At 39.2% G+C, this 27,065-nt stretch overlaps 1 protein-coding gene across 7 annotated transcripts in view; it reads left to right on the top strand.

Moving 5' to 3' along the window:
• Positions 1–27,065, top strand: part of VWA8 (von Willebrand factor A domain containing 8) — a 400,893-nt gene that overhangs the window by 91,981 nt on the left and 281,847 nt on the right. For all 7 annotated transcript variants that reach the window (XM_070800011.1, XM_070800010.1, XM_070800013.1 and 4 more), the window contains exons 13-15: positions 9,394–9,554; positions 11,634–11,747; positions 25,728–25,896. In XM_070800011.1, coding sequence (XP_070656112.1) covers positions 9,394–9,554; positions 11,634–11,747; positions 25,728–25,896 — 444 coding nt within the window. The remainder of the gene's footprint in view (positions 1–9,393; positions 9,555–11,633; positions 11,748–25,727; positions 25,897–27,065) is intronic.

Below are 27,065 nucleotides of genomic sequence, written 5' to 3'. Positions count from 1 at the left end.
CAGTTCTTTACATCAGGTGGCCAAAGTATTGGAGCTTCAGCTTCAGCATTAGTCCTTCCAAAGAATATTCAGGACTGATTTCCTTTTGGATTGACTGGTTTGATCTCCTTGCAGTCAAAGGGACTCTCAGTCTTCTCCAACACCACAGTTCAAAAGCATCAATTCTTTGGTACTCAGCTTTCTTTATAGTCCAACTCTCGTATCCATTCATGACTACTGGAAAAGGCATAGCTTTGACTAGATGGACCTTTGTTGGCAAAGTAATGTCTGTGCCTTTTAATATGCTGTCTAGGTGGGTCTAACTTTTCTTTGAAGGAGCAAGCATCTTTTAATTTCATGGCTGCAGTCACCATCTGTAGTGATTTTGGAGCCCCCCTCCCCAAATAAAATCTCTCACTGTTTCCATCATTTCCCCATCTATTTGCCATGAAGTGATGGGACTGGATGCCATGATCTTTGTTTTCTGAATGTTGAGTTTTAAGCCAACTTTTTCACTCTCTTGTTTTACTTTGATGAAGAGGCTCTTTAGTTCTTCTTTGCTTTCTGCCATAAGGGTGGTGTCATCTGCATATCTGAGGTTGTTGATATTTCTCCCGGCAATCTTGATTCCTGCTTGTGCTTCCTCCAGCCCAGCGTTTCTCATGATGTACTCTGTATATAAGTTAAATAAGCAGGGTGACAGTATACAGCCTTGACATACTCCTTTCCTGATTTGGAACCAGTCTGTTGTTCCATATTCAGTTCTAACTGTTGCTTCTTGACCAGCATACAGATTCCTCAGGAGGCAGATAAGGTGGTCTGGTATTCCCATTACTTTAAGAATTTTCCACAGTTTGTTGTGATCCACACAGTGTGATTGTATGATTTAGTGCTATTATTATACTTTTATTAGTGTCCTGAACTGTTAGCCTAGATTTATTATTAGATTTAAATTTTAAAGTATTAGGATTTTGTTCCTTTGACTGATTCAGATTCAGCTGTTATTTATTAAATACCCACTAGGTGCCAGACATTATCTCGTTTAACTCTGAAGAAGTTTTACTCACTCCCCCCATTTATCATAAGTCACAGAATTGGGATAAACACAGCTTTCCTCATACCTTCCCATCCTGTCTGTTGTGCTGCTTTCTAGGTTGGCTGACTAGAAGGAATCCGAGTGCTGTTGAGTGAGGCCAAATGCAATTAACTGCTCCATGGGTCTTTCCTGAATACTGAACAGGTTATTAGCACTTACCACATCTTTGATTTTATACTTTATTTATTACTATTATAAGGCCAATATTATTTAAACTTGAATAGATTGCTACTGTCCCACCTGTCAAACATTTGTGATAAAACGCAGCAAAGTTTGCAGTACCACTTGGATAACATGTGGTTCTTTAGTTTGTGTGTCTTGGGATTTTGCTCCTTAATATCTCTGCGTTTTGCCTTCCTTTTTGGAACTGTCCTTTACCCTCTTTCATATATCTGGTTTTTAGCGTTTTTATTTATTTGTTTGTGGCTTGCTGCACGCAGGTTTTCTCCAGTTGTGGCGAGTGGGGGCTACTCCTCACCGTGGTGCACGGGCTTCTTCATTGCAGTGGCTTCCGTTGCTGTGGAGCACGGGCGTAGAGCGCAGGCTCGGTAGTCGGCACACGGGCTCGGTAGTCGGCACACGGGCTCGGTAGTCGGCACACGGACTTAGTTTCTGAGGCATATGGAGTCTTCCTGGAACACACCCACGTCCCTTGCCTTGGCAGGCGGATTGTTAACCACTGGACCACCAGAAAGTCCTTATATACTTAGTTGTCTGTGAACATTTCTGAACAAGCTTTCATTAAGTTGGTTTACTTTTAAAAAATTATTATACTTGGGTTGTTTATGGACAACAGGATCCATTCTGGCTGCCTAAAACTGAGAGCAATTTATTACAGAGTGTTAGGTAGCTTGCAGAATGTCTGGGAGAGAGAGGGTGCAGTGTGTAGATTTCACCCAGTTAGGAATGACAGAGCTGGGAGAACTGGGCCATAACCGTTCTAGAAGAGGGGCTTTCCTTGTGCTGGCTGGCACTTCACTCTCACCAGGAGTTTTTTCAATTCCCAGTTTCGTGTATGGGAGAATGCTTGGTAGAACCTGGGTCATGTACCGAACTCATCTAAGAAGTGATGTTTTTACTTTTCTAGCCTCTGTGCCATAGCAAGGCTAGTAGAAAGGATTTGATTGCGTAAACTCACAAAATCCATATTACATTTTTTGCACCTACTCTGACCTTGGTTGTATATTTTATTGTGTGACTTTATTAAGATGTCCCTTTGGTGGGTCACTTGTGAGATACTGGATTTGACTTCTAGTTAGCCCCTAGCAGATGAATTTTGTTCTGCGTTCATAGTATAAATCTTTAACTAGAGTGGATCATCTTGCAGTCGATCCCACTAGTTACAGTAAAGAGCTATAAATGATTCAAAATCAGCTTCTTCCATCAATAGAGTAACTGAAAACAATCATGGCAGTCTTGTGATGCCATCGTTATATCCATAAAGGAAGCATTTATTATACTGGTGACTGGTTAAAAATAGTTCCTTTAAAAGAACCTGAGGGAGAAGCATGAAAGAGTTTATAAATAATTTTACAATATATGTAAAACAAGAGGCCTTTTTGTTTGAGATGAAGCATAAATGACACAGGAATGTTGGCAGCATGCCTTGCATTTTGTTCACTGAGTATGCTTAGACTGTAAATAATGGCTTCATTTCTACTTTGGGACCTAAAAATTATTAATATTATGTGTGTATGCAGTATTTATGCAGTATTCTGACCCTAATTGTTATGGACATAATTAATCCCTTATTGCAAAGTTAATGATTTACATCAGTTAGTTTTGCTGTATTCCTTTATTTCCTTAAATCCCAGATTTTCTTAGTATTTATACTACTGGCAGGATATTTTCTAGTAAGGTAAGTTTTTTCAGATAAGCAAAACTTATTTGAAGTAGACCTAGAAAGACTACAAAATTCCAGCAAATTTCTTATAAAAAAAATAATAACTAATAATACTTACTTCCCCCAGTCAAAAAAAATTAGATGCCAATGGCTTATGTTTTTAATTCAGGAATAAGAAAATAAAGAATAATATTCACCTAGAGATATAATTACTCTTAACTATAGCTAAAGCAGTTTCATCTCAATCTTTTATATACACGTTTAAAGATATCTTTAAACAACAATAGAGACTGGCTGCTTTAGGGGTCATTTCATGGAGCAGTAACATCAGTAGTTACTAATTCTTGCCAAAGAGGTTGGTTGAGGCAGCATTTGTGGAGGGTAGCCTGAATGGTGTGCAGTGGTACCTTCCTTATTAGCACTACACCGTGTACATGGGTTGATTAATCCAGACTGGCTCTCTCTCTATGGAATTTCTTTTACTTTAATTTGTTGCTGTATCTGTCGTAATAATATTCTTGGGGACAACCTGGCTCCTTGGCTTATTAATTGTGTGTCCTTGATTGGGTAAAATTAAGGCAATAATTTTACCTATCCTTTAAGATTATAAGGAGGACATGAGTTAATTTATGTGAATTACTTCTTGCCTAGTAAAACCCTCCATAAGTATTAGCTGCTGTAATTATTGTTACTTCTATTTTTAACTCCTTAACACACTATTCTTTCTTTATTTTTTTTTATTTTATTTTTAAACTTTACAATATTGTATTGGTTTTGCCAAATATCAAAATGAATCCACCACATGTATACACGTGTTCCCCATCCTGAACCCTCCTCCCTCCTCCCTCCCCATACCATCTCTCTGGGTCGTCCCAGTGCACCAGCCCCAAGCATCCGGTATCGTGCATCGAACCTGGACTGGCGACTCGTTCCATATATGATATTATATGTATTTCAATGCCATTCTCCCAAATCATCCCACCCTCTCCCTCTCCCACAGAGTCCAAAAGACTGTTCTATACATCAGTGTCTCTTTTGCTGTCTCGTATACAGGGTTATTGTTACCATCTTTCTAAATTCCATATATATGCATTAGTATACTGTATTGATGTTTTTCTTTCTGGCTTACTTCACTCTGTATAACAGGCTCCAGTTTCATCCACCTCATTAGAACTGATTCAAATGTATTCTTTTTAATGGCTGAGTAATACTCCATTGTGTATATGTACCACAGCTTTCTTATCCATTCATCTGCTGATGGGCATCTAGGTTGCTTCCATGTCCTGGCTATTATAAACAGTGCTGAGATGAACATTGGGGTACACGTGTCTCTTTCCCTTCTGGTTTCCTCAGTGTGTATGCCCAGCAGTGGGATGGCTGGATCATAAGGCAGTTCTATTTCCAGTTTTTTAAGGAATCTCCACACTGTTCTCCATAGTGGCTGTACTAGTTTGCATTCCCACCAACAGTGTAAGAGGGTTCCCTTTTCTCCACACCCTCTCCAGCATTTATTGCTTGTAGACTTATGGATTGCAGCCATTCTGACTGGCGTGAAATGGTACCTCAGTGGTTTTCACACTATTCTTTATATGATAGACCATGAAACAAATTTCTGTTAGTCTCATCATCAAGAACTGTAGTTCTGCTGCTTTTTTGGTGTCAATGCTGTAGAATTAAAGCTTATTAATATATAACTTTTTTTAATGTCAGTGTTTTTGTGTGTTAGAAATTAGATTAGATTCACATTTTAGATTCTTCTTATATGTTTTGTGGGTCATCTTTACCTTTCTTGGTTTCACCTTCTCTTGTTTAGGTTTCTTTAACAACTTATTTTAAATTTTATAATGTATTATACATATGTTTGGAAGCCTGCTTGCTTCTGAAACTCTTTGGGGTTCATAAATATGGTAGAAAGGTGTATTTTTTAATCTAGTTGAGGTCATAGTTTGTATATATTTCAATATCATAATTTTGCCATAACCATTGACATTTTCTGCCAGAAAAATTATATATGCTTTATAATATAAAATTTTACTTTCTTACAAAACATTCATATTTAGAGAGGTAGCTGAAATTTCTTTATTCACTAAAAATTTACTATATTCATTTGTTTTTCTGAATGATATTGTACCTTGGAAAACAAATTCTAGTCTTATTCTAGTCACTGATCACACAACCACTTTTTTGAAGTTATTTATCAAACTACCTGCCTATATCCAGGTTTCTCAAGGGAATCTCAGAAAAATTAATGCATAGCATTCAGAGGTCCTAAAAGCATTTATAATTGCTTTAGGGTTCAAGTCTACATTCTGGTACATTTTGTGCAGCTATGCTTCTCATTGTAATAGGACATTTTTATTTTTAGTAGAGTTTCTCTATTGCAAGTCACAGGAGCAAAATTCATAATGACACAGAATCTTAAGACATATATAGATGTTTTCCAGGGATCTGAATGAAGGGGTGAGGTGTTTAAGGCTAGACAATAGTGTTCTAAAGGAACTAGTTTTCATGTCCTGTTATTTTTAAATTTTTAAGGAAACACAGAAAGAGGAAATGGTTTGGCCTCTTATGATATCATTAGTGCTATTTTTATTCTCTTAAGTTCAAAGGTTTCAAGAATAAGAAAAATATATGCAAAAATTGGGACATTCATTGTTCTTTGTTTTTATTAGTGTGCTTTCAAAATGCTCATATGGAGTAAGCATATTTCTTTTTAAAATTTTGTTTTTGCTTGCTTTATGGATATGTATGCAAGCAGAATATGTAAGCTTTATGGATATGTGTGTAAGCAAGAAGAATAAGAAAATGACATATTTTCTAACAATTCCATGTTGCCATATGTTTTAAAATAAATAAAGATATTAAAACAGCTTCATGGTACTAAATCCAAATGCTGTAGACAGAAACACTTGAAAAAGCTGTTACTCTGTTTTAAAAATTAACTTAATATTGAGATCATGTTACTGACCCATTTCAGACTGTTCTGAAAAAATTCTGTTTATTAAACTTGATTAGGTTCAGTTCTGTGAAAATTCAGTTTTACTTTGGTGTGCTTGTACTGTCATACAGTGGAAAATAACTCACAATTGAAAATAATTTCTTATTATAACTAATATTAAGGGAAGTGGGGGCAATTATCTTTTTAAGAAAAAGCTGGAATTCTGTCTTTTCTCTCAATCCTCTCTCTTTTTCTCCAGGATCTTAATTATGAAAACCAACTACTTTTATTAAAGAGAATACTTTCCCCCCTTAGGGTTTTTTTTTAATTTCAGTACACAGGTACAGTAGAAATGAAGAATGGCTCCTTTTCTCATAATAGTTTGCGGAGACCTTAGGGGTAAACCTGGACTGAGCTGCTGTGTTCGGAAATGCCAGGTGTTTTCTGTTCTCTGCTCCTCGGAAGAGTGAAGGGAGGGAGACTGTTCTGGTCTGTTGTTGTGGCTGGCAGTAGTAACTTTGAACTCTTGTTGATCTGTTACTGCTTGCTGTGTAGCTGCTGCTGCTGCTCAGTCGCCTCAGTCGTGTCTGACTCTGTGAGACCCCATAGACGGCAGCCCACCAGGCTCCCCCGTCCCCGGGATTCTCCAGGCAAGAACACTGGAGTGGGTTGCCATTTCCTTCTCCAACGCATGAAAGTGAAAAGTGAAAGTGAAGTTGCTCAGTCGTGTCCGACTCTTAGCGACCCCATGGACTGCAGCCCACCAGGCTCCTCCGTCCATGGGATTTTCCAGGCCAGAGTACTGGACTGGGGTGCCATTGCCTTCCCCGTGTTGTGTAGCAGCAAGCCATTAATTTCAGTTTACTTCAGTCAGTAAAAGGCTGACAGCTGCTAAGTTGGAAAAAAGGAGCCCTACGTATTGGTTGTCTTTCTCATGATCTTTATTAGTAAATGTTTACTTGTTTGAATGAGGCACGTATTGTAGACATTGTATGAATTAACAAAATATGAATCATTCATGACTACAAAATGAAGTTGTGCTGTTTTGTATCTTTCACAAAACAGTGATTAAGGATGTGGTTGGTGTGAGAGTAAGGAATTTTCTCTGTCAAAATTAAAAAAAAATAAAAAATGTTACCAGTTGCTCACCTCAGTTCCACTGGAGTCTGAACCTCTAATGCCACAGTCACATTCCTCATCTCCTCTTCCTGGGCCCACACAAGAGACTCAGGAGTTGGGTCAGCATACCCTCGGTTTTCAGTATGAAGCTGAGATTTTTCACGGTTAATCCCCAACCATTTCTTTAACTTCCTTTAGGCATTTCTGCAGGCAAGAAGCGGCCTTCTCTGGGGCTTCCCAGGTGGCTCTAGTGGTGAAGAACCTGCCTGCCAGAGCAGGGGATGTTAAGAGAAGCAGGTTTGGTCCCTGGGTGGTGAACAGCCCCTGGAGGAGGGCATGGCAACCCACTCCAGTATTCTTGCCTGGAGAGTCCCATGGACAGAGGACCATGAAGGGCTACAGTCCGTGGGGTCACAAGAGTCAGACAGACTGAAGTGACTGAGCATGCATGCACACAGAAGTATTCAGAGAGGAGGTAACGTGAAGAAGGTATCCCACCTTTTAATTTATATTCTTTTGTTATACATTTTATATGTTGTGCTGTACTTAGTCTCTCAATTGTGTCTGACTCTTTGGAAAGGAAATGGTTCTCTTTTGCTGCTTCTTCCCATATCTAGAATCACACTATTACAGTCATTGGTTTTATAGAACTATATATTTGACTGATCGTATCAAGGCACCTAATGTCATTAATTTTTATCTGAGGCTTAGTCACACATTTGGCCATGCAAGAAGCAATAATCTTATAAAATAGAGTGTAAGAAATATAGCTAGTAACATGAATGCGGTCATTACATTAATTAAGCCAAGAGCTTCTATTAGGTGTAGCCCAGTATCTCCTTAGTCTGTTTTGCACCAATCACTGTCTTTAAGGAAAATTATATCTTGGCTTTGTACCTAAAGTTGTACCTAAAGACACCAGAGATGTCTGTACATACAAGGTGAGTAGTAGGTCATTGGAACCCCTTTCAGGATTTAGAAAGGAATGCTGTCTTCTGAGAAGTTACGTGGATGGTCCCAGAAGAAGGAAAATTGATCTTTATGATTGAATAGGCCTTTCTGCCATGAGGGAAGTCTGGTTAATGCATAAAGTGGTTGCAAAAATGCACACTAGAGGAGAGGGAGGAGAGCCAAATAGGAAGAGAACGTTTATGTTTAAATTTTTCTTTTCTTGCCTAAAAAATGTGAATTTTTATTTTATCAGCTTGAATATTATTGTTTCTCAAGTGTTGTTGATTCATTATAAGCTAATGTATACTAAGTCAGTACTTTTTTGATAATGAGGAAATTGATGGTCGAGGCATTTCAATCTTGATTTCAATACAGATTTTTTGCTGTCATGAATATAAACAAATTCATTCATTTTCTGTCATCTTGAAACTAGAGTTGGGTATCAAAGAATTTACAGAAGCTTTTAAATTTTTGGCTAAGATTGACTGTAAATGTTTAGCTTTGTTTGATGTAAGTGACACAGAATTTATCTGAAGCCAATAACAGAAAGGGCTCCCGTGGTGGCTCAGATGGTAAAGAATCAGCCAGCAATGCAGGAGACCTGGATTCAGTCCCTGAGTTGGAAAGATCCCCTGGAGAAGGGAATGGCCACTTCAGTATTCTTGCCTGGAGAATCCCTTGGACAGAGGAGCCTGGAGGGCTACAATCCATGGGGTCACAAAGAGTCAGACACGACTGTGCACACTCCATAACAGAAAAGAAACTGTTACCTTCAGTGTTAACACATGTGAGGAGAAGATGTTCATATTGTCACACCCCAATCATTGTATAGTAGGTGGATATCTTATGCCCGCACTGTTGTTGCTGAAACACTAGCACCGTGTTTTCTTGTAAGCGCTGTGCTATTGCCTGTCAGGTCCTGTTCCTCATCTGGTGACTCTTCTCAGTTTCCTCCATTTTCAAGTCTCTTTAAATGTGAGTCGCTGAGGTGATTCCTAGCATGGCTTTTCAGGAAAACTCAACTGCCAAAAAACGCACATCATTAATAGAGCATCTCCTCCTAATGAGTTTATATGGCCTCTGATTCTTAAAAAGGAAGTCATACATTTTGGCCCTTTCACAAGTAAAGCTGATTGAGTAAAATTCCATTGAAGTTCTGTAGAAGTTAACTGCCATCATCTGCGTAGGTACCAAGTAAACATTTCAGAAGAAGAAGAAAATTCTAAATAAAAAAGAGGAAAAAAAGCCCTCACTATATTATGTGGGTGAGTAATAGGAAAAAAGTTCAGATAACCAAGAAAAGATTCTGAATATCTTTCTCTTTGATGGATTGGAGAAGATGACTTCCCAGTTATTGTATGGAATATTACGTTCAGATAGAGGTAACTCTAAGGCTAAATAAGCTATTGTCCATGTCTTAAAAATTAATTCTGTATTTTCTCTGGTGGGTGTTGGGACCGGTTTCAGGATATGACAGCACGTGATCTGCTACAGCAGAGGTACACGCTTCCCAATGGAGACACTGCCTGGCGGTCCTCGCCCCTTGTAAACGCTGCTCTGGAAGGAAAGCTGGTTCTCCTGGATGGCATTCACAGAGTCAATGCCGGGACACTTGCTGTGTTACAGAGGTCAGTTATGAGTCACAGAAAGCTTTCTCAATCTTCTAATTTAAACTGGATTATATAATTCTCAAGGAATTTCTAATTCTATATCCAAGTATAACAGCAGATGTGTTTATTGTTGTAAACACAGTAGAGTAGAACTTGGAGTAATGAACATTTTGGGAAAAGCCAGCGCCATAGCAAAATTCTCTGTGTAGGAGCTGAAAAAGGCAAATTTTTCAGTAGTAGTTTTGAGACTTTATATGTATGTTGATTGATCTATGCAATAAGTCACAATTGAAGTTTCTGTATATGTCAGAGTCAAAGCTTCACTGTTTACAAACTCCTTTTTCAGTCGTAGATCTACGTTATTGGTTGATACATTCTTGGAATTTGTTTTTGAGCGAGAAAATATAGTTCCTTATGTAAAATGTATAATGGCTCTTTGATTATATAGGTTGAAGTTCACTTTGTGTTTACAGACTTCAACATTTGTGTCAACCATGTTTCTTATTTCAGCTTAGGTAGGGCAAATCTCCACCCATTCATAGTTAACTTCTCTTTTATGTTAAGACTTCATATGTAACTTTCACGGAAAATAGTCCCATCTTGTGTCACTTTGGGAGATTAATGATACTATTTTTGTTTGTTTGTTTGTTTGTTACATCTTGATTCTATCACTTGTTTTGAACTTTTAACTCTAAATTTTAACTTGTTGGGAAATTTCAAATAAGTGGAATAATCCAGTTCCTGAACTGAGTAGTCAGTTTTTTTGTCCTTGATGAGATGCAGGTACCAAGTACAATTAAAGATTCTAAAAACACTGTTAATCCTGATTCAGCTTGAGAATGTTTAAAAGTCATAACCACAACCTTCCAGTGATTTATCATAAACATTCCATGTATTTACAGTTTTTCCCTCTTCTAAACAGACAAATGCAAACACAAATGAAATAGTGCCTGCTGCCTCCTTTTATTAGCTCTTTCTTGCCCATGTGGCCAAGTAGTAGTAACAGCAGCAGCAGCTACCATTGAGTTCTTAATCTGTGCGAGGCCTTGTGCTAAGCCAGGGTTTCTCAGAGTCTCAGCTGTGGAATCTCCTTATGGGAGTGAGGCTTAGAAATGACTGATGCCTGGTCTCCACCTCCTCAAATTCTGATGTAATTGATCCAGGGTGAGTCCTGAACATTGGTATTTTTAACCTGCTCCCAGTAGATTCTAATGTGCAGCTAAGATTGAGAACAGCTATGTTCAGCACCTGCCTTACATTAGCTATGTAATTTTCACAGCAATACTGTGAGGTTGGTGTTACTGCCCTAGTTTTATACAAGATAAAATTTTAGGCAGGTGGGTCAGTTCTCCCCTCCCCAGGCATTCAGCGGATAAGGTCCAGGGCTGGGGCTCGCATCCACACCTGGGTGGCTCCACTGCTCGTGCTGCTGAGCTCTGCAGTGTGCAGTCTCCCCTCTCCTCAGTGTTCACTGGGCAGAAGTCTGCGGGGCAGTTGCACAGTGGACATCAGGAAACCTTAGTGGCTGCTGTAGGATCTAGAACAGCACTCTGTAAGCTCTGCAGCATCTGGAAGACAATGCTATTTGTGCCGTGGACGGCTAGGTTCCATCATAGTTGGTATCTGGAATATCACTAGTTATTTCCTTGTAAAGATTTTAGATATTCTAAATCCTGTAATTGCAAAGATAGAACTATTTTGATAATACTATGTCTTAAAGTATTACCTTAGATTCAAGGGAGTATGTGCCAATTGCCTCGTTCATTAATATCTACCTTGTGGTTATGCTGAATCACTCATTCAGCTGTTGCTTTTCATTTCCCTCCTCCTTCCCCTTTCCAGCTCCTTCTCCTCCTCTTTGTCCTCCCTGTTCACATCTAGTAACCGTGACTACTGCCCTCCAGTACAGAAACCAACTGTTTTTGCCAAGTATAATGGTACTAGCTAACTTAAAATATCAAAAAGTGCATTTAACAAAACAGACTCAATTGTCAGTAATAATAGAAATGGCTAAAATATTAACTGACTGACTATACCTCTAATAGCTTCAACATTTAAACTGACTCATTTGTTTCCTGGCCTTCTCCTGTCCATTAGGCTGATCCATGATCGGGAGCTAAGCCTCTATGATGGCTCCAGGCTGCTGAGAGAAGACAGGTACTTGCGCTTGAAGGAGGAGCTGCAAATGTCTGATGAGCAGCTGCAGCAGAGGTAACGGGGTATACTACTCTTACTCTTATTGTCAAGTGCACGTCTTTAAAAATTATTCTTCTAAACCTAGGCTCAAACCAAGATCACTTTGAATGGCTTACTAATTTGGTGTCCTAGACAAGATCTTATTTGCACACTTTTTAAGGCTTGAGTTTGCTCTCCAAGATGTACTCTGTAGGGCTTCCCTGGTGGCTCAGACAGTAAAGAATCTGCCTACAATGCAGGAGGACCCAGGTTTGATCCCTGGGTCAGGAAGATCCCCTGGAGAAGGAAATGGCAACCCACTCCAGTATTCTTGCCTGGAGAATCCCATGTGCAGAGGAGCCTGGCAGGGGGCCACGAAGAGTTGGACACGACTTAGCAACTAACACATGTACTCTGTACTTTCAGCCTGCTTTTATGGAAGTGTTTAAACATCTTATAAGAGCATTAGCTTTGAGAAGATAATCCCTCTTCTGTTGTCCGAGCAGTTCAATTTTGGCCCCAAATTTTGTATCATTTAGGAAAAAACAAAAAGGGTCTCACGCTTAACTGTGCCTACCCGCCAAGAAAGTGATCAGTTACTTCTGGGGTTTGTCACCTGATGCAGGAGTGCCCTTTGTGTCTTATTTAAACATTTCTTCCAGAACTGTGGCCACCAAATTCAATGTATTGGATCCTGGATCAGAAGATCAAATGAAAATAGCTATGAAAGACATTTTGGGACAGTTGAGAAAGTTTACATGTTATTGAATTAATGTCAGTTTTCTTAGGTTTCATAATGGTATTGTGTTTATGAAGGTGTTAGCCTAAAACAAATAGACCTCCAGTTGTTTCTCCAACAAAAATGGGTTTATTTAAGGGGTCTCTAACCATGGGGAGCTACATGCAAGTCCTTATGCAGCAAGAAGAGGAGGAAGGACTCATCTAAAAGGGAAAAAGAAAGTCGGAAGAGCTATAATGAACAGAGAGTGCATTGGTGGAGTTGAGGGTTGGAAGTGTGGTGCTTTTCATTCTATTCCTGGCAGCCTAACCATCTCCATTGGCTGAGCTCTTGCCAGGCAAGCAAAGGAAGGTTTTCTTCTTCCTGTTGACCCTGCTATTGTCTGTCACAGGGCATGAGAGCTCCTCCTTCTGGCTTCCTGACTTCTTAATTGAGTTTTCTGTTTATTGTTTTACAAAGGAGAACATTTCTATTCCTAGGAGCCATATTCTGAAATATCTAAGGGATAACATAAAAAGATGCCTTCAAGTTACTTCCAAACGTTTCAGGGTAAAGAAGATGTGATGAATGGATTCAAATGTACCACATAGAAACAAAGAGCAAGGGAGAGCAAGAACACAAAGTGGTGAAGTCTTAACAGTTGGTGAAATGTAGGTGAAGGATATTTGGGTGTTCACATTCTATTCTTTCAAATTTCCTATGGGTTTGAAAATTCTTTTAAATTTACTTTTTAATTGGAGGAAAATTGCTTTACAATGTTGTGTTGGTTTCTGCTGTACAACAATGTCAATCAGCCATGAAGAAGTGAAGTGAAGTCGCTCAGTTGTGCCCGACTCTTTGCATCCGCATGGACTGTATAGCCTACCACGCTCCTCCACTCGAGATTTTCCAGGCAAGAGTACTGGAGTGGGTTGCCATTCCCTTCTCCAGGGGATCTTCCCAACCCAGGGATTGAACCCGGGTCTTCCGCATTGTAGGCTGATGCTTTACCATGTGAGCCACCAGGGAAGTCTGAGTCAGCCATAATGTTACACATATGCCCTCTCTTTTGAGCCTCCCTCCCACTCAAGCCTCATCCCACCCATCTAGGTCATCACAGAGCACCAGACTGGGCTCCCTGTATTACACAGCAGCTTCTCACCAGCTATCTATTTTACACATGCGAGAGTATATGTATTGATGCTACTTTCTCCATTCATCACATTCTCTCCTTGTCCCACCGATTCGCCTCTGCATCTGCATCTCCATTCCTTCCCTGCAAATAGGTTCATCAATACCATTTTTCTAAATTTCATGTATGTGTGTTAATACACGATATTTATTTCTCTCTTTGTGACTTCAATCTGTGTAATAGGCTCTAGGTTCATCCACCTCACTAGAACTGGCTCAAATTTGCTCTTTTTTATAGCTGAGTAATATTCCACTGTATGTATGTACCACATCTTCTTTATCCATTCATCTGTAGATGGACATCTAGGGTTGTTTCCATGTCTTGGCTGTTGTAAATAGTGCTGCAGTCAACGTTGGGGTGCATGTGTCTTTTAGAATTGTGGCTTTCTCAGGGTATGTGCCCAGTCGTGGGGTTGCTGGGTCATATGGTAGATTTATTCCCAGTTTTTAAAGGAATCTTCATGCCGTTCTCCGTAACGGCTGTATCAGTGTACATTCTCAGCAACAGTGTAGAGGGTTTTCTTTTGTCCACATCCTTACCAGCACTTATTGTTTGTAGATGAGATTGGCTGTCCCTGCTGATCGTGAGGGGCAGCCTGCTCCCCGCTATACCCAGGGTTCATGCCTAGCTCCCTAAAATCTTCAAATTAAGAAGTTTCGAAGAAAATATTTCTTTCAGCTGCATACTATGCTTTCCTTTAGAAGAGATCTAGCAATTATAAGTAATTTTCTGCCTCATTACATTTCCATGGATATCTTCACGTAATTAGAGATTATTATTAGTACTTTGGGAATTCCCAGTCACTTAATTGAATCTTACTTGATTGAAGCCACTCCTTCCCCTAAAGGACTTGCTGCCATATTTAAAACAATGAAATCCAGCAAATGCTAATTATGTGTGTTTCTTATTGTGTTTATGTTTTATCCTTGGAATTTTTTCGTAGAGAGAAAATATTTAATCTTATTATCTCTGTAAAAATTTGCTTGATTACACGGCTATTGCCTATCCTCAGATTCTTCTAGCCAGTAAGTAGTTTGGTTGAGTGTTGAGGGAGGCAACTTATAAAGAGCCCTCTCATATATCATACCTTGGGATTATGACATTAAACGACTGTACCTTATTTGCATGTGACTCACCTATCAGGGAGCACTTGCATTTTCAGGGAGATGAATCAGAGCAGCTGGGCAACAGCTCCCAGCAGGGCTGCCCATTGGTTTCCCTCAGGACTCGAAGGGCATTGTCTGCTCACCAAACATCCAGGAAACGGCAGCCCTTTTCTGTGGAAGGAGCCCAAGTTCTCCTCATGGTCACAAGCAGTTTTACAAATGAACACACTGTCAGGAACGAAGTGGCCCCAGGCTTCACATTCAGGATTTGACTCGGACTGATTGGTAGTGCTTCTTTCCCAAAGCGTCCTGTCTTCATCACCCTTGATTTTCATCATTCCCGTGAATGAAACCAGGCTCAGTTCTGTCTCCAGAAGTCACTCTGAAACCGGTGGAGACAGATCATAGCGCTGCTTATTTCCTTCACTTATTTAAAAAAAATTTTTTTTTAATTATTGTTAAATATGCATAAAACTTGAGCCAGACAGTTTTTCAAATACCGGTCCTCTGTTATGTGTCCTGGGACACTTTCCTGTTGCCTATTTCTCAGAGATGACCACTTTCAACTCTGAGCTGTTTCTTTTGATATTTACTTCCATGTCACTAAATAATATACTTTTATTGACATTTCTGGATTTATTTTTCAGTGTTGGGCACTGCCCATTGATTTCCTACTATGGAAAATTATAGTTTATATTTCTTCCACCATCCCCCTTCCCACTACACATGCATACTTCCTATCTCCCATTCTTCCTAAATATTAGGTAATAATTTTGTTTACAATGTCATTCAGTGTTTGCATTATTATAATGGCGCGAGAACTGTACACTGCTGAGTCATTCAGTAGACTACAGTTATGTTTCTCTTTTTACGTATGTTCTGTTTTTCCTAAAGTTAGTAATTGCCTACATATGAAGAGCAGCAAATATATAAATAAAAAATTAAAATGCAGCTTTTAAATATTACAATAAAGATCTCTACATAATGCTGTGGGAACACAGATAAAGAAGTTACCTTCTTGTCTTTTTTTCTTGTTCCGTTCAGTTCAGTCGCTCAGTCATGTCCGACTCTTTGCGACACCATGGACTGCAGGATGCCAGGCTTCCCTGTCCATCACCAACCCCCGGAGCTTACTCAAACTCATGTCCATTGAGTTGGTGATGACATCCAACCATCTCATTCTCTGTCGTCCCCTTCTCCTCCCGCCTTCAATCTTCCACAGCATCAGGGTCTTTTCAAATGAGTCAGTTCTTCACATTAACTGGCCAAAGTATTGGAGTTTCGGCTTCAGCATCAGTCCTTCCAATGAATATTCAGGACTGATTTCCTTTAGGATTGACTGGTTGGATCTCTTTTACCTCACAGAAACTTATTAGTGAAGGCGAGTTTCTTTAAAAAGTTGGCACATACAAGTTTATACTTTATTTGCACCAAAAAAATAAGTTTTCCAATTTGGCTTGACTTTTTATTTTTAAGACAACTAGTAAGTATCCAGTTATATACAAATATTTGTGTGTGTGTGTGTGTGTGTGTATTAATTGAAATATAGTTGATTTGTAATATTATTTTCAGGTTACAACATAGTGATTCAGTGTTTCTATAGATTGTACAATGTATCTTTGTAGCTTACTTTATACATAGCAGTTTGTACATTTTCATCTTCTGTTTCTGTCTTGCTCCTCTCCACTTCTCTCACGGCTGGTAACCACTAGTTTGTTCCCTGTGTCTGCTGTATTCACTTGTTCTCATGTTTCGTTTGTTTGTTTTAATTCCACAAGTGAAAACATACAGCATTTGTCTTTGTCTAACTTATTGCACCTAGCATAATATTCTCTAGATTCATTCACATTGCTGCAAATGACAGTATTTCATTCTTTTTACACAGAATAGTATTCCAGTGTATATGTGCCACATCTTCTGTATCCATTCATCTGTTGATGAGCACTTGGGTTGTTTCCATATTGTGTCTACTGTAATTAATGTTGCTGTGAACATTGAGGTCCATGTATCTTTTCAAATCAGTGTTTTCATTTTCTTGGATTATACACTTAGGAGTAGAATTGCTGGATCGTATGGTAGTTCCATTTTAGTTTGCTTTTTTTTTTTTGAGGAGCCTCCATATGGTTTTCCATAGAGGCAACCCCAATTTACATTCCACCAACAGTGTGCTAGGGTTCCCTCTTCTCCACATCCTCACCAACACTTGTTGTTTGTGCTCTTTTTGGTGATAGGCAGTCAGACAGGTGTGAGAGGGTATGGCACTGTAGTTCTGATTTCCATTTCTCTAATGATTAGCCATGTTGAGCATTCTTTTCAGGTACCTTTTGGCCATCTGTAAAACTTGTTTAGGAAAATACTTATTCACAACTTCTGCCACTTTTCAGTCAGGTTGTTTGGTTTGGCTTGGTTTTGGTATTAAGCTGTATGAACTGTTTGTGTATTGTGGATATTAATCCCTAATCAGACATATCATTTGCAAATACCTTCTCCCATTCCATAGGTGGCCTTTTTGTTTTGTTAGTGTTTGCTCTGGGTTGTCATAAATGGCCTTTATTATGTTGAGATGTGTCTCCTCTATACCAATTTTGATGAGAGTTTTTTTTATCATACATGGATGTTGAATTTTGTCAAATGCTTTTTCTGCATCTATTAAGATGATCATGTGATTTCTAACCTTATTTTTCTTGATGTGATATATCACATTGATTGATTTGTGGATATTTAATCATCCTTGCATCCCTGAAATAAATCCTGCTTGATAATGGTATATAATCCTGTTTATATATTGTTGAATTTGGTTTGTTATTATTTTGTCAAAAAAATTTGCATCTATATTCACATTATTCTGTATTGAATTTGGTTTGTTATTATTTTGTCAATTTTTGCATTTATTTTAGCATCTAATATTCTTTTTTGTACTGTCTTAGTTTGGTTTTGGTATAAGGGTGATGATGGCCTTGTAGAACACATTTGAGTTCCCTTATCTTTAATTTTTTGGGGTAGTTAGAAAAGAATAGTTATTAGCCCTTCTTTATATGTTTGATAGAATTTCCCTGTGAAGCCATCCGATCCTATACTTGCTTGGGAGTGTTTTGAATACTAATTCAGTTTCACTACTAGTGATCAGTCTGTTCAGATTGTCTATTTCTTCCTGATTCAGTCTTGGAATTTATCCAGTTTATCCATTTATTCTCATTATCTAATCTGTTGGCATGTAGCTGTTCATAGTACTCTCTTATGTTTTTTTAACCTCTGCGATATTGGTTGTAACTTCTCTTTCATTACTTATTTGGCTTATTCGGGTCCTCTTTTTTTTTCCCCTCAGATGAGTCTGACTAAAGGCTTATCCGTTTTGTTTATCATTAAGGGAAAAAAAAAGACCACTCTCAGTTTCATTGATCTTTTCAATTAGTTTTTGGTGTCTACTTTTTCTGTCTCTGATTTTTTTTTCCTTTCTTTCTACTGACTTCAGGCTTTTGTTCTTTTTCTAATTCTGTTAGATGGTAACATAGGTTTGAGAATTTTCCTGTTTCTTGGGGTAGGTTTGTATTGCTATGAACTTCCCTCTTAGAACTGCTTTTGCTGCCTCATATAGATGCTGGAAAGCTGTTTTTATTATCAGTTTGTCTTGAGATATTGTCTGGTTTCGTCTTCCGTTTCTTCATTGATCCATGGGGTTTTTTAGCAGCGTGTTGGTTAGTGTCCACGTGTTTGTGTTTTCCCATTTCTTTTTTCAGTTAGTTAGTTTATGGCTGCAGTGGGCCTTTGTCGCTGCGGGTGGACTTTCCCCAGTCGCAGTGAGCAGGGCCTGCCCTCTGGTTGGCAGTGCAGAGACTTCTCATTGAGGTGGCTTCTCTTGTGGAGTGCAGGCTTAGTCGCCCCGTGGCAGGTGCAGTCTTCCCAGCCCAGGGGTGGAACCCGTGTCCCCTGCATTGGCAGGCAGATTCTCACCCACTCGCACTTCCCTGCGCCTCCAGGGAAGGCCCTGTTTCTCTTCATGTAATTGATTCTAGTTTCATACTGTTGTGGTTGGAAAAAGCGCTTGATATAATGTCTATGCTCTTAGATTTGTAGAGGCACTTTGCCTGTTGTCTGTATCTCCTCTCAGCACATTCAGGCACATCAGGAACCCTGTCAGTTTCATCTTCTGTCCGTTTCCTCCTCCTCCCGTGGCGTGTTCTGACTAGCCCTGATTTGGACGTGTTGCTCTCCATACGCACAGCGTACACATCACCCCTCTCCACTCTCACGCTCTGTTTCCGCTGGTGTCTCTTCTGTATATATCATCAGTTAGGTGTTGAGCCTCCTGGGCTGAACTTCTCTTTCTTTCTCTTACATTCTATCAATTTATCAGGACTTTATTAACTTTTCAGAGGCGAGTTGTCTCAAAATGAATTCTCCTTTCTATCCAAAGTATTTCTGCCAGCTGACAGCCTGGTTCCTTTCCTTATTAGTGTTCCTCCTTTTTTTAACCGGAGAAACACACTATTTTCTTAGAATAAATATGTTGTCCTTTAGGGTTATAGTAGATTAGATTCTTCCTTTCAGCCACTTGACTGTATCTGTCCAGGATGTTTTCATTTGGTTGAGTGTGGGCAGCTCCACCAAAAGGAAATAGCATAGCATGAAAAGTGGGAAATTTGTGTCCTGGGAGAAAATTAATTTGTTTCATGAGTGGTTCTTGTAAGTAATGTGACCCGTTGTCATGTTACTTGTATGTCACTCTTGGCATTAGCATCTGAACTATAAATTAGAAACTCATGGCTCAAATCTTCTATTCTTTCATTCATACCTAAGCATGGAACTGAAGTGCAGCAAAGTGATTATTATTTCTCTTCATCTTTAAATAAACTCAGCTATTAATACTTTGTTTCCTTGTGGGGCATTTGAGATAGAGAAAATGATCAAAGGTAGAGTGAAAGGAAGTCAGATTTAGGCTACTTTGCTTCTAGACCCAGTTTGGTAAATTTAGATACATTTTGGCTTTCAGACAGGAACAATTTTCATATTTGTGTTCTGCAGGAATCCTTCAGTTACAAGTAACAGCAACAAAAGAACAACCTTAAATTGTCACAAAAAGGAGTTTGGTGTTCAAAGGAAAGGGAGAGGATGCACTTGGGTCTTAGGAAAAAACTGGAATCGAGGACTGTAATGTAGTCCGGACCCTCTAATGCCCTATACTTCATCCTTTGTTTCAAATGTCACAGTATCTGATACATAGTAGAACACTTGGTAAATGTTTTGGAATCACAAATAAATCTTAACCCAGAACAACTTCTAGAAAACTCAAGGTAAAGTGATTCTATTCATCCAGTTTTCGATGACTTTCTGAGCTAGCAATGTTTCCTTTTATGAACCTACTAATTAAGACTACTTTGCTCTTAATGACAAGTCTGATAACATAGAGCCTCATAATTATCAGCTACTAGCAGTGAGCTACCAAGCCTTTCAACTTCATCGTATGAAACCCAGTTTCGGTACAATTATATTCGACTCCTCTGCTGACCTTCTTTGTGTTCTAATTTCACCATATACCTCAATCGTTTCTGTAGTGCTCTGCAGGTATTCTTTGCAGCTAATGACATAGCTAAAGTTCCTTTAGAAATAGCTAAATAAATGCTAGAGCCGTCCCTTCTAGTGCAGGACACCTGGAATCCTGTGGACATTGGGGTTAGAAATAACGTGATGGCCGTGCTCACCAGACACCATGCCAGCATTTCCTACAGGAAGTAAGGACCAAAATAGAACTATTTCCTTTGATGAGAAAAATTTCTTTGGGGAAAGGAGGAGTACAAATACTACAGGCTTCTAAATGTGTCCCTTCCTGCTGCTGGTCAGAGCCTAGATGAAGGTGGGTGAGAACCTCTGTGAATTACCAATAGTTTATTTTACCAAAAATAGGCTTCTGGTTATCCCAGGAAAGCAATAAAGATTAGAGGCCTAGTCTCAGTTGTAATTATACATGCTCTAATGTTTTTGTATTTTTATTGAATATTTTTTATATTGATTATGATTAAACATTGAAGAGAGTTGATAATCTTCCAGCTTCTATTAATTACTTATGGACTGTAAGTGGACATTGGGCACAATCCTCAATCTGTTAGATTTTACTCTTACTCACGTTTGAAGGTAGTTAGGATTGAGCATTCTCTCCCACTTCCCCTAGAAACCTCAGGATCTCTTTTCTGGAAAATTAGTCTGTGTACATTTTTAACAAAATTCAAGTTAGATCCAGGATTTTATGCCCAAGTCTCTGTGTTTGGTTCTCAAAACAAAGTGCCGTAAGCAAATTCTGATTTTGAAAAATAATCCTAAACATTTTTATGGTCAAGTAAAAGTTCTAAACTCTGTGCTCATGAAGGGTCTGTGCAGTGGTGGTTTAGTCATGAAGTTGTGTCCAAGTCTTTGCACCCCATGGACTGTAACCTGCCAGGCTTCTCTGTCCATGGGGTTTCCCAGGCAAGAATACTGTAGTGGGTTACCACTTCTTTCTCCAGGGGATCTTCCCGACCCAGGGATCCAATGCATTGCAGGCAGCCTCCTGCATTGCAGGTGAATTCTTTACCATTGAACCACGAGGGAAGCCATATTACTTATTATTCTATGTATTACTTTTGTCTTCTTATACACAAATGTATCACATATTTGATACAAGAATGCACCTTCTCTCAAAAACTCATTCAAGACCAGATTTAGACTAGCTGCTCTGCTCTTAATGAAAAACCATTATTCTTACTTATCACTTATCTTTGTTTTGTCCTTGCCAACAAAGGTCTTCAAAAAGTTTCTTGCAGTGATGGTTATTAACAACAGCAATACATTTATCTATTTAACTATTTACTTATCTGTCACATTAGACATTGTGTGGGATAAAGATGAAGTAGGAATTTGCTTTGCTACATTGCAAAGCAGGAGAAATGGGGACTGTGTACAGACTTGCATAACCTCCAGGTTCTGAGTTGGAACATTAGTATTACAGTGTGAAAGGCCAGTTACAAAATCCTTTTTCAGTTCATGATTAATATCTTTATAAAAACCTTCTATGTTATTGTTTCAAGTTCTTTAACATACACATTTGACAGAAATGTAGCATATAATTTCTGTCAGAAGATAGAAACTTATTGAAGTTTTGGTTTTATTAATAGCTTTGTAATTCAAATATACAAATATATATTTACAGTGTACAGTTTGATAATTTTTTACATTTTATACACCTATGAAACTGTCACCACAATCACGATAGTAAATACCTCCATGATCTCCAAAGTCCTGTCTGACCCCTTTTTAATCCTTCTCACCACCCTCTCTCACCCCAGGAAACTGCTCCCTGTTAGTCTATATAACGTGCATTTTCTCAGTTCAGTTCAGTTGCTCCGTTGTGTCTGACTCTTTGTGACCCCATGGATGGCAGGCCTCCCTGTCCATCACCAACTCCTAGAGTTTACTCAGACTCATGTCCGTTGAGTTGGTGATGCCATCCAACCATCTCATCCTCTGTCGTCCCCTTCTCCTCCTGCCTTCAATCTTTCCCAGCATCAGGATCTTTTCCAATGAGTCAGCTCTTTGCATCAGGTGGCCAAAGTATTGGAGTTTCAGCTTCAGTCTCAGTCCTTCCAGTGAATATTCAGGACTGATTTCCTTTAGGATGGACTGGTTGGAGCTCCTTGCAGTCCAAGGGATTCTCAAGAGTCTTCTCCAACACCACAGTTCAAAAGCATCAATTCTTCGGCGCTCAGCTTTCTTTATAGAAAATTTTCTATATGCGTTTTTCTAGAGCTTTATATAAATGTATTTGCACAGTATGTGTTCTTTGGGTCTGGCCTCTCAGCATAATTATTTTGAGATATTCCCTGTTGTTGTATACCAATAATTAATTTCCTTTTTATTGTTGAGAAGCATTGGAAAGTATTTTACTTTCTAAAAACTTTTACTTATGCCCCCAAACAAACATTGGCCCCAATATTTTAAGCCTTTGTAAAAGATCTTTCTGCTTTCAAGTTTTTTAATCTTTATGAAATGATATCTATTTATCTGAAGTTAATCCATATCTTTAGTTTCAATTGTTATTTGTTGTTAAATTCTAGTAAAATTGAAGATAACCTTGATTTAAAATTTTCCTAGTGCATGTTTCCTAATTCTCAATTATTTATTACTTCTTCAGCCTTTCTGTTACCCACCAGTATGTCAGATCACGGGGCTTCCCACGTAACACTAGCGGTAAAGAATCCACTCGCAATTCAGGAGACGTAAGAGATGTGGGTTTGATCCCTGGGTTTGAACATTCCCTATAGAAGGGCATGGAAATCCACTCCAGTCTTCTTGCCTGAGAATTCCATGGACAGAGGAGCCTGGTGGGCTACCGTCCACAGGATCGCACAGAGTCGGTCATGACTGAAGAGACTTAGCACACACGCATGCATGTCATATCACATCTGGAAGTACATGGCCCGTCCTCAGGCGTGCTCTGCTCTCTAACTTTCAGACTCAGAGAATGTAACATCATCAGAAAACAACTTTCCATATGACCTGTTTATATGTAAGGAAGCCTTTGTGGAGAACTTAACAAGCAAACAGGTCCTTCTCTTCCTGTTATTTAGCAGTTGGCTATTTTTATAGTCAGCTTATATTAATACTTATTTTCCTGACACATCAGCTATCATCAGAAACTGCCCCCTTTAAGTTTGGCCCGCTCACTTGGGTACCCTGCTAGAGTGTGTGTGTGTGTGTGTGTGTGTGTGTACATATATGTATGTGTGCGCATGCTCAGCTGTGTCAGACTCTGTGACCCCATGGTCTGTAGCCCACCAGGCTTCTCTGTCCATGGAAGTTTCTCGGCAGGATTACTGGAGTGGGTTGTTGCTATTTCCTCCTGCAGGGGATCTTCCCAACCCAGGGACAGAACCTGCGTTTGTTATGTCTCCTGCGTCAGCAGGCAGGTTCTTTACCACTAGCACCACCGGGGAAGCCAGTCTGCTGGAGTCCATACCAAAAAGCAAGCCACAGTGTACCTCATAAGCAGTGACCATCTTCATGTTTAAGTTAAAACCAGCCTGCTTGCTTTCATGTTAGTTGTACTCCTAGGCCTGAATCTACAGTTACCTGGGGCACTTGCTTCTTTGCCTGTTGGTTTAAGGATGGCAATTGAAATTCCCCTTGCTTGTTGGGTTTTGGTTTTGTTTTTTCCCTACTTTAGTGTCCCTCACCATCTTGAGTGGAAAACTACATCTGCAGCTTTAATTCTGAGCAAAGCACAAATAAGCAGGCTCTGTCTCTCCCACCTTCTTTTGTCCCAGCTAGGAGAGAAGAGGATCAAAGATGAATCCAACATCTGTTGCTGGGCCCTGAGGCAGACTTTCTGGATTATGGCAAACCACTTTAACAGAAGTGGAAAATGGAATAATCTTCTCTTTTCAGATCATAGAATTTTTTCTGTCCAGGTTTTGTTGTGTGACTGTAGTTTCTAGCAATCCTGAGTGATCGTGCCATCCTTAGGACTCTCAAGTCATTATCTGTGTTGTTATCCTTTTCTCTTTCTAGTACAACTCCTTTGGACAGATCATTGCCATGCTATGCTTGAATATCTATAAATAAGTCTCTCCCCCTGACCCTACCTAGCGAAATGAAATGGTATTTAGTAGCTTTTATGAACTCACCCAGATGTTTCATATGACCATTCCTATAAACTGCTTTTCCCTGGCTTACAAATGATGCTGTGGCCCTCTAAAATTCTAAATCATACTGTCAGGGACTCAGTGAAGCTTCCTGTTGTATTGGGGGGACTTTTTCTGATATTTAATCTTCCGAGTATTTACCTGATTCTCTCTACACACTTCTTATCTCCTGATATTCTCGCTGCCCAACCACAGAACTCCTGAGTTCTATCATAATAGTTGGTGGCAATGAAGAAATGCCATTTAGGTCCCTTTATTTTTATTTTTCTGAAGATCTTGGCGGGTGTTTGAGTTTCATTTCTCCTTTCTCAGCAAGGATGATATAACCCGCAAAAGGTCTATTTGCACTACAGTTTTGAGAATTGATAAGAACTGATATTACTCATGATTAGATCATGATAAAGGGTTTCTAGCTCCTTCTGAAACTACTCAAGTTCATTTCATAAACCATGGGAAATCTTATCTTATATTTACATCTTCAGATTCCCTAACAGGGACTTATCAAAGAGATCACTTTAAAAATCACATTGTTTCCTATTAAATGACAAAAGAGTGAATTACATGGAAGTTCACTTTTCTCCACCTTTAAAGACCTAAGTATTCTTATTGCCAATCCAAATTTAAGTTTTAATCTGATCCCCTATGCTACTTAAATTTTCTGCATTGTAAAAAGTCTCTTCATCCTGAGTAGTGTTTCTTGGTCTTTCTATGACTGACATAGAAGTTCCTTGCAAGACAGGAGATTTTGAACAAAGACAGGGGACCTATGTAATGAATATGAACTGTTTGGGGTTATGTTTCAAGGGACTACTGGGCTTCCCTTGTGGTTCAGCTGGTAAAGAATCTGCCTGCAATGCAGGAGACCTGGGTTCAATCCCTGGGTTGGGAAGATCCCTTGGAGAAGGGAAAGGCTACCCACTCCAGTATTCTGGTCTGGAGAATTTCATGGACTGTATCTTCCATGGGGTCACAAAGAGTCGAACACGACTGAGTGACTTTCACCTTCACTTTTTTCTTCAAGGGACTATGTAAATTTATTGTAGGTATAACAACATATCCAAAAACATGGATTCATGTTTTCCAAAACAGCGAATCATGCCAGCGATGGAGTTTCATCAGTTGACATGGTACATCACATATTAACCTTTGGTAATTCTTTTGTTTTAATCTTAGGTTTTTAGAATGTCCTGACCTTTGTTTTTCCAGAGCTTGTTCTTTGGGTAATAGCTTTATCTGTACCATAGTCTTATTATTGCCTAGGCTTTAGCTACTGTGACCTAATTTCTGACACAAAAAGTTATGCTTAAAAAGCTTTTTTTTCCCTTTTAGATCGATTTTTCCTGTTCACCCCTCCTTCAGAATCATCGCCTTGGCAGAACCCCCTGTTATTGGAAGCACGACACAGCAGTGGCTGGGGCCAGAATTCTTAACCATGTTCTTTTTCCATTACATGAAACCACTTGTCAAAAGTGAAGAAATCCAAGTGATTAAGGAAATGGTAAGAGTGAGGCCAGCACAAGCCTGTTGCCTTCAGTTACTCTCTTTTTAAGGCATTTTTGACACCTGCTTGAGCAGAGTTGGATATTTTTGGCTTTTTCTCACTGTTTATTTCCAAATTTCCTTATAAAATGGTTCTCAGATGTCAACACTTTTCAGGATCATCTGGAGGGCTTGTTAACTTACAGATTGCCGAGCCAGTGATTCTGGGATGGAAATTAGAATTTACATGTCTGAAGTACTCAAGTGATGCTGATGCTGTTGGTCTGGGACCACACCTTAAGAACCAGGCATTTGGGCTGTCTCTCCATTTTCCTCCTGTGGAGCCAGTTTGGGGATTCTTTTTCCTTTTAGATTCAGCCAAAGGTGACTATTTAAAGCCCCTACTAAAAGGGGTGGTGGTGGTGGTTTAGCCGCTAAGTCGTGTCCAACTTTCAATGAACCCGTTGACTGAAGCCCACGAGGCTCCTCTGTCCGTGGGATTTCCCAGGCAGGAATATTAGAGTAGGTTGCCATTTCCTTCTCCAACTACAAGAGGAGGCCAAATATATTTTAGTTCCATAGGTTTTGTAGAGAATCCTAGGTATTTCTGGCCCCCTTGGGATTGTAATATAGCATGTGCTTAACTGGTTAGCTGTCTAGTGGCTTGTAGGATTTGTAATCTCTTATTGTGGCATCTGCCTTAACCATGCAGTGTGTTTAGCACCTTTGGAATTCTGGGACTTCACTGCTCAGTGTAGTAGCACTAGCCACATTAAAGCAAATTTAAAAATTCAGTTGCTCAGTTTTATTTCAAATGGCCATGGCACGCCAATAGCATAAAGAATATTTCCATCACTGTAGAATGTTCTGCTAGACAGTACTATTCTAGATCACTAATAACTGCACTCATCCCCTTTGAAATATTAGAATGAATTATCTAATTTTAGGTTTTATGAGCATGGTTATGGATAAGGGTGTAGACTTTAAAGTCAAAAAACTTGCCTTTAAATGTCAGATCCACTACTTATTAGCTGCTGGATCTTGGGTAGATTACTCAACCATATTTTCTTCGTTTGATGATGGGGATGATACTACTTACTACATCACAGGGTTGATTTAAAGAATGATTGAGTACATATGGTATAGAGCTTTGAATTTTGAAAATTCCAATTACCTAAATGCCCAGAG

The sequence above is a fragment of the Bos indicus genome, chromosome 12 (assembly GCF_029378745.1).
Source record: "Bos indicus isolate NIAB-ARS_2022 breed Sahiwal x Tharparkar chromosome 12, NIAB-ARS_B.indTharparkar_mat_pri_1.0, whole genome shotgun sequence".
Taxonomy (NCBI): Eukaryota; Metazoa; Chordata; class Mammalia; order Artiodactyla; family Bovidae; genus Bos; species Bos indicus.
This window is presented reverse-complemented; position numbering and strand designations above follow the sequence as displayed.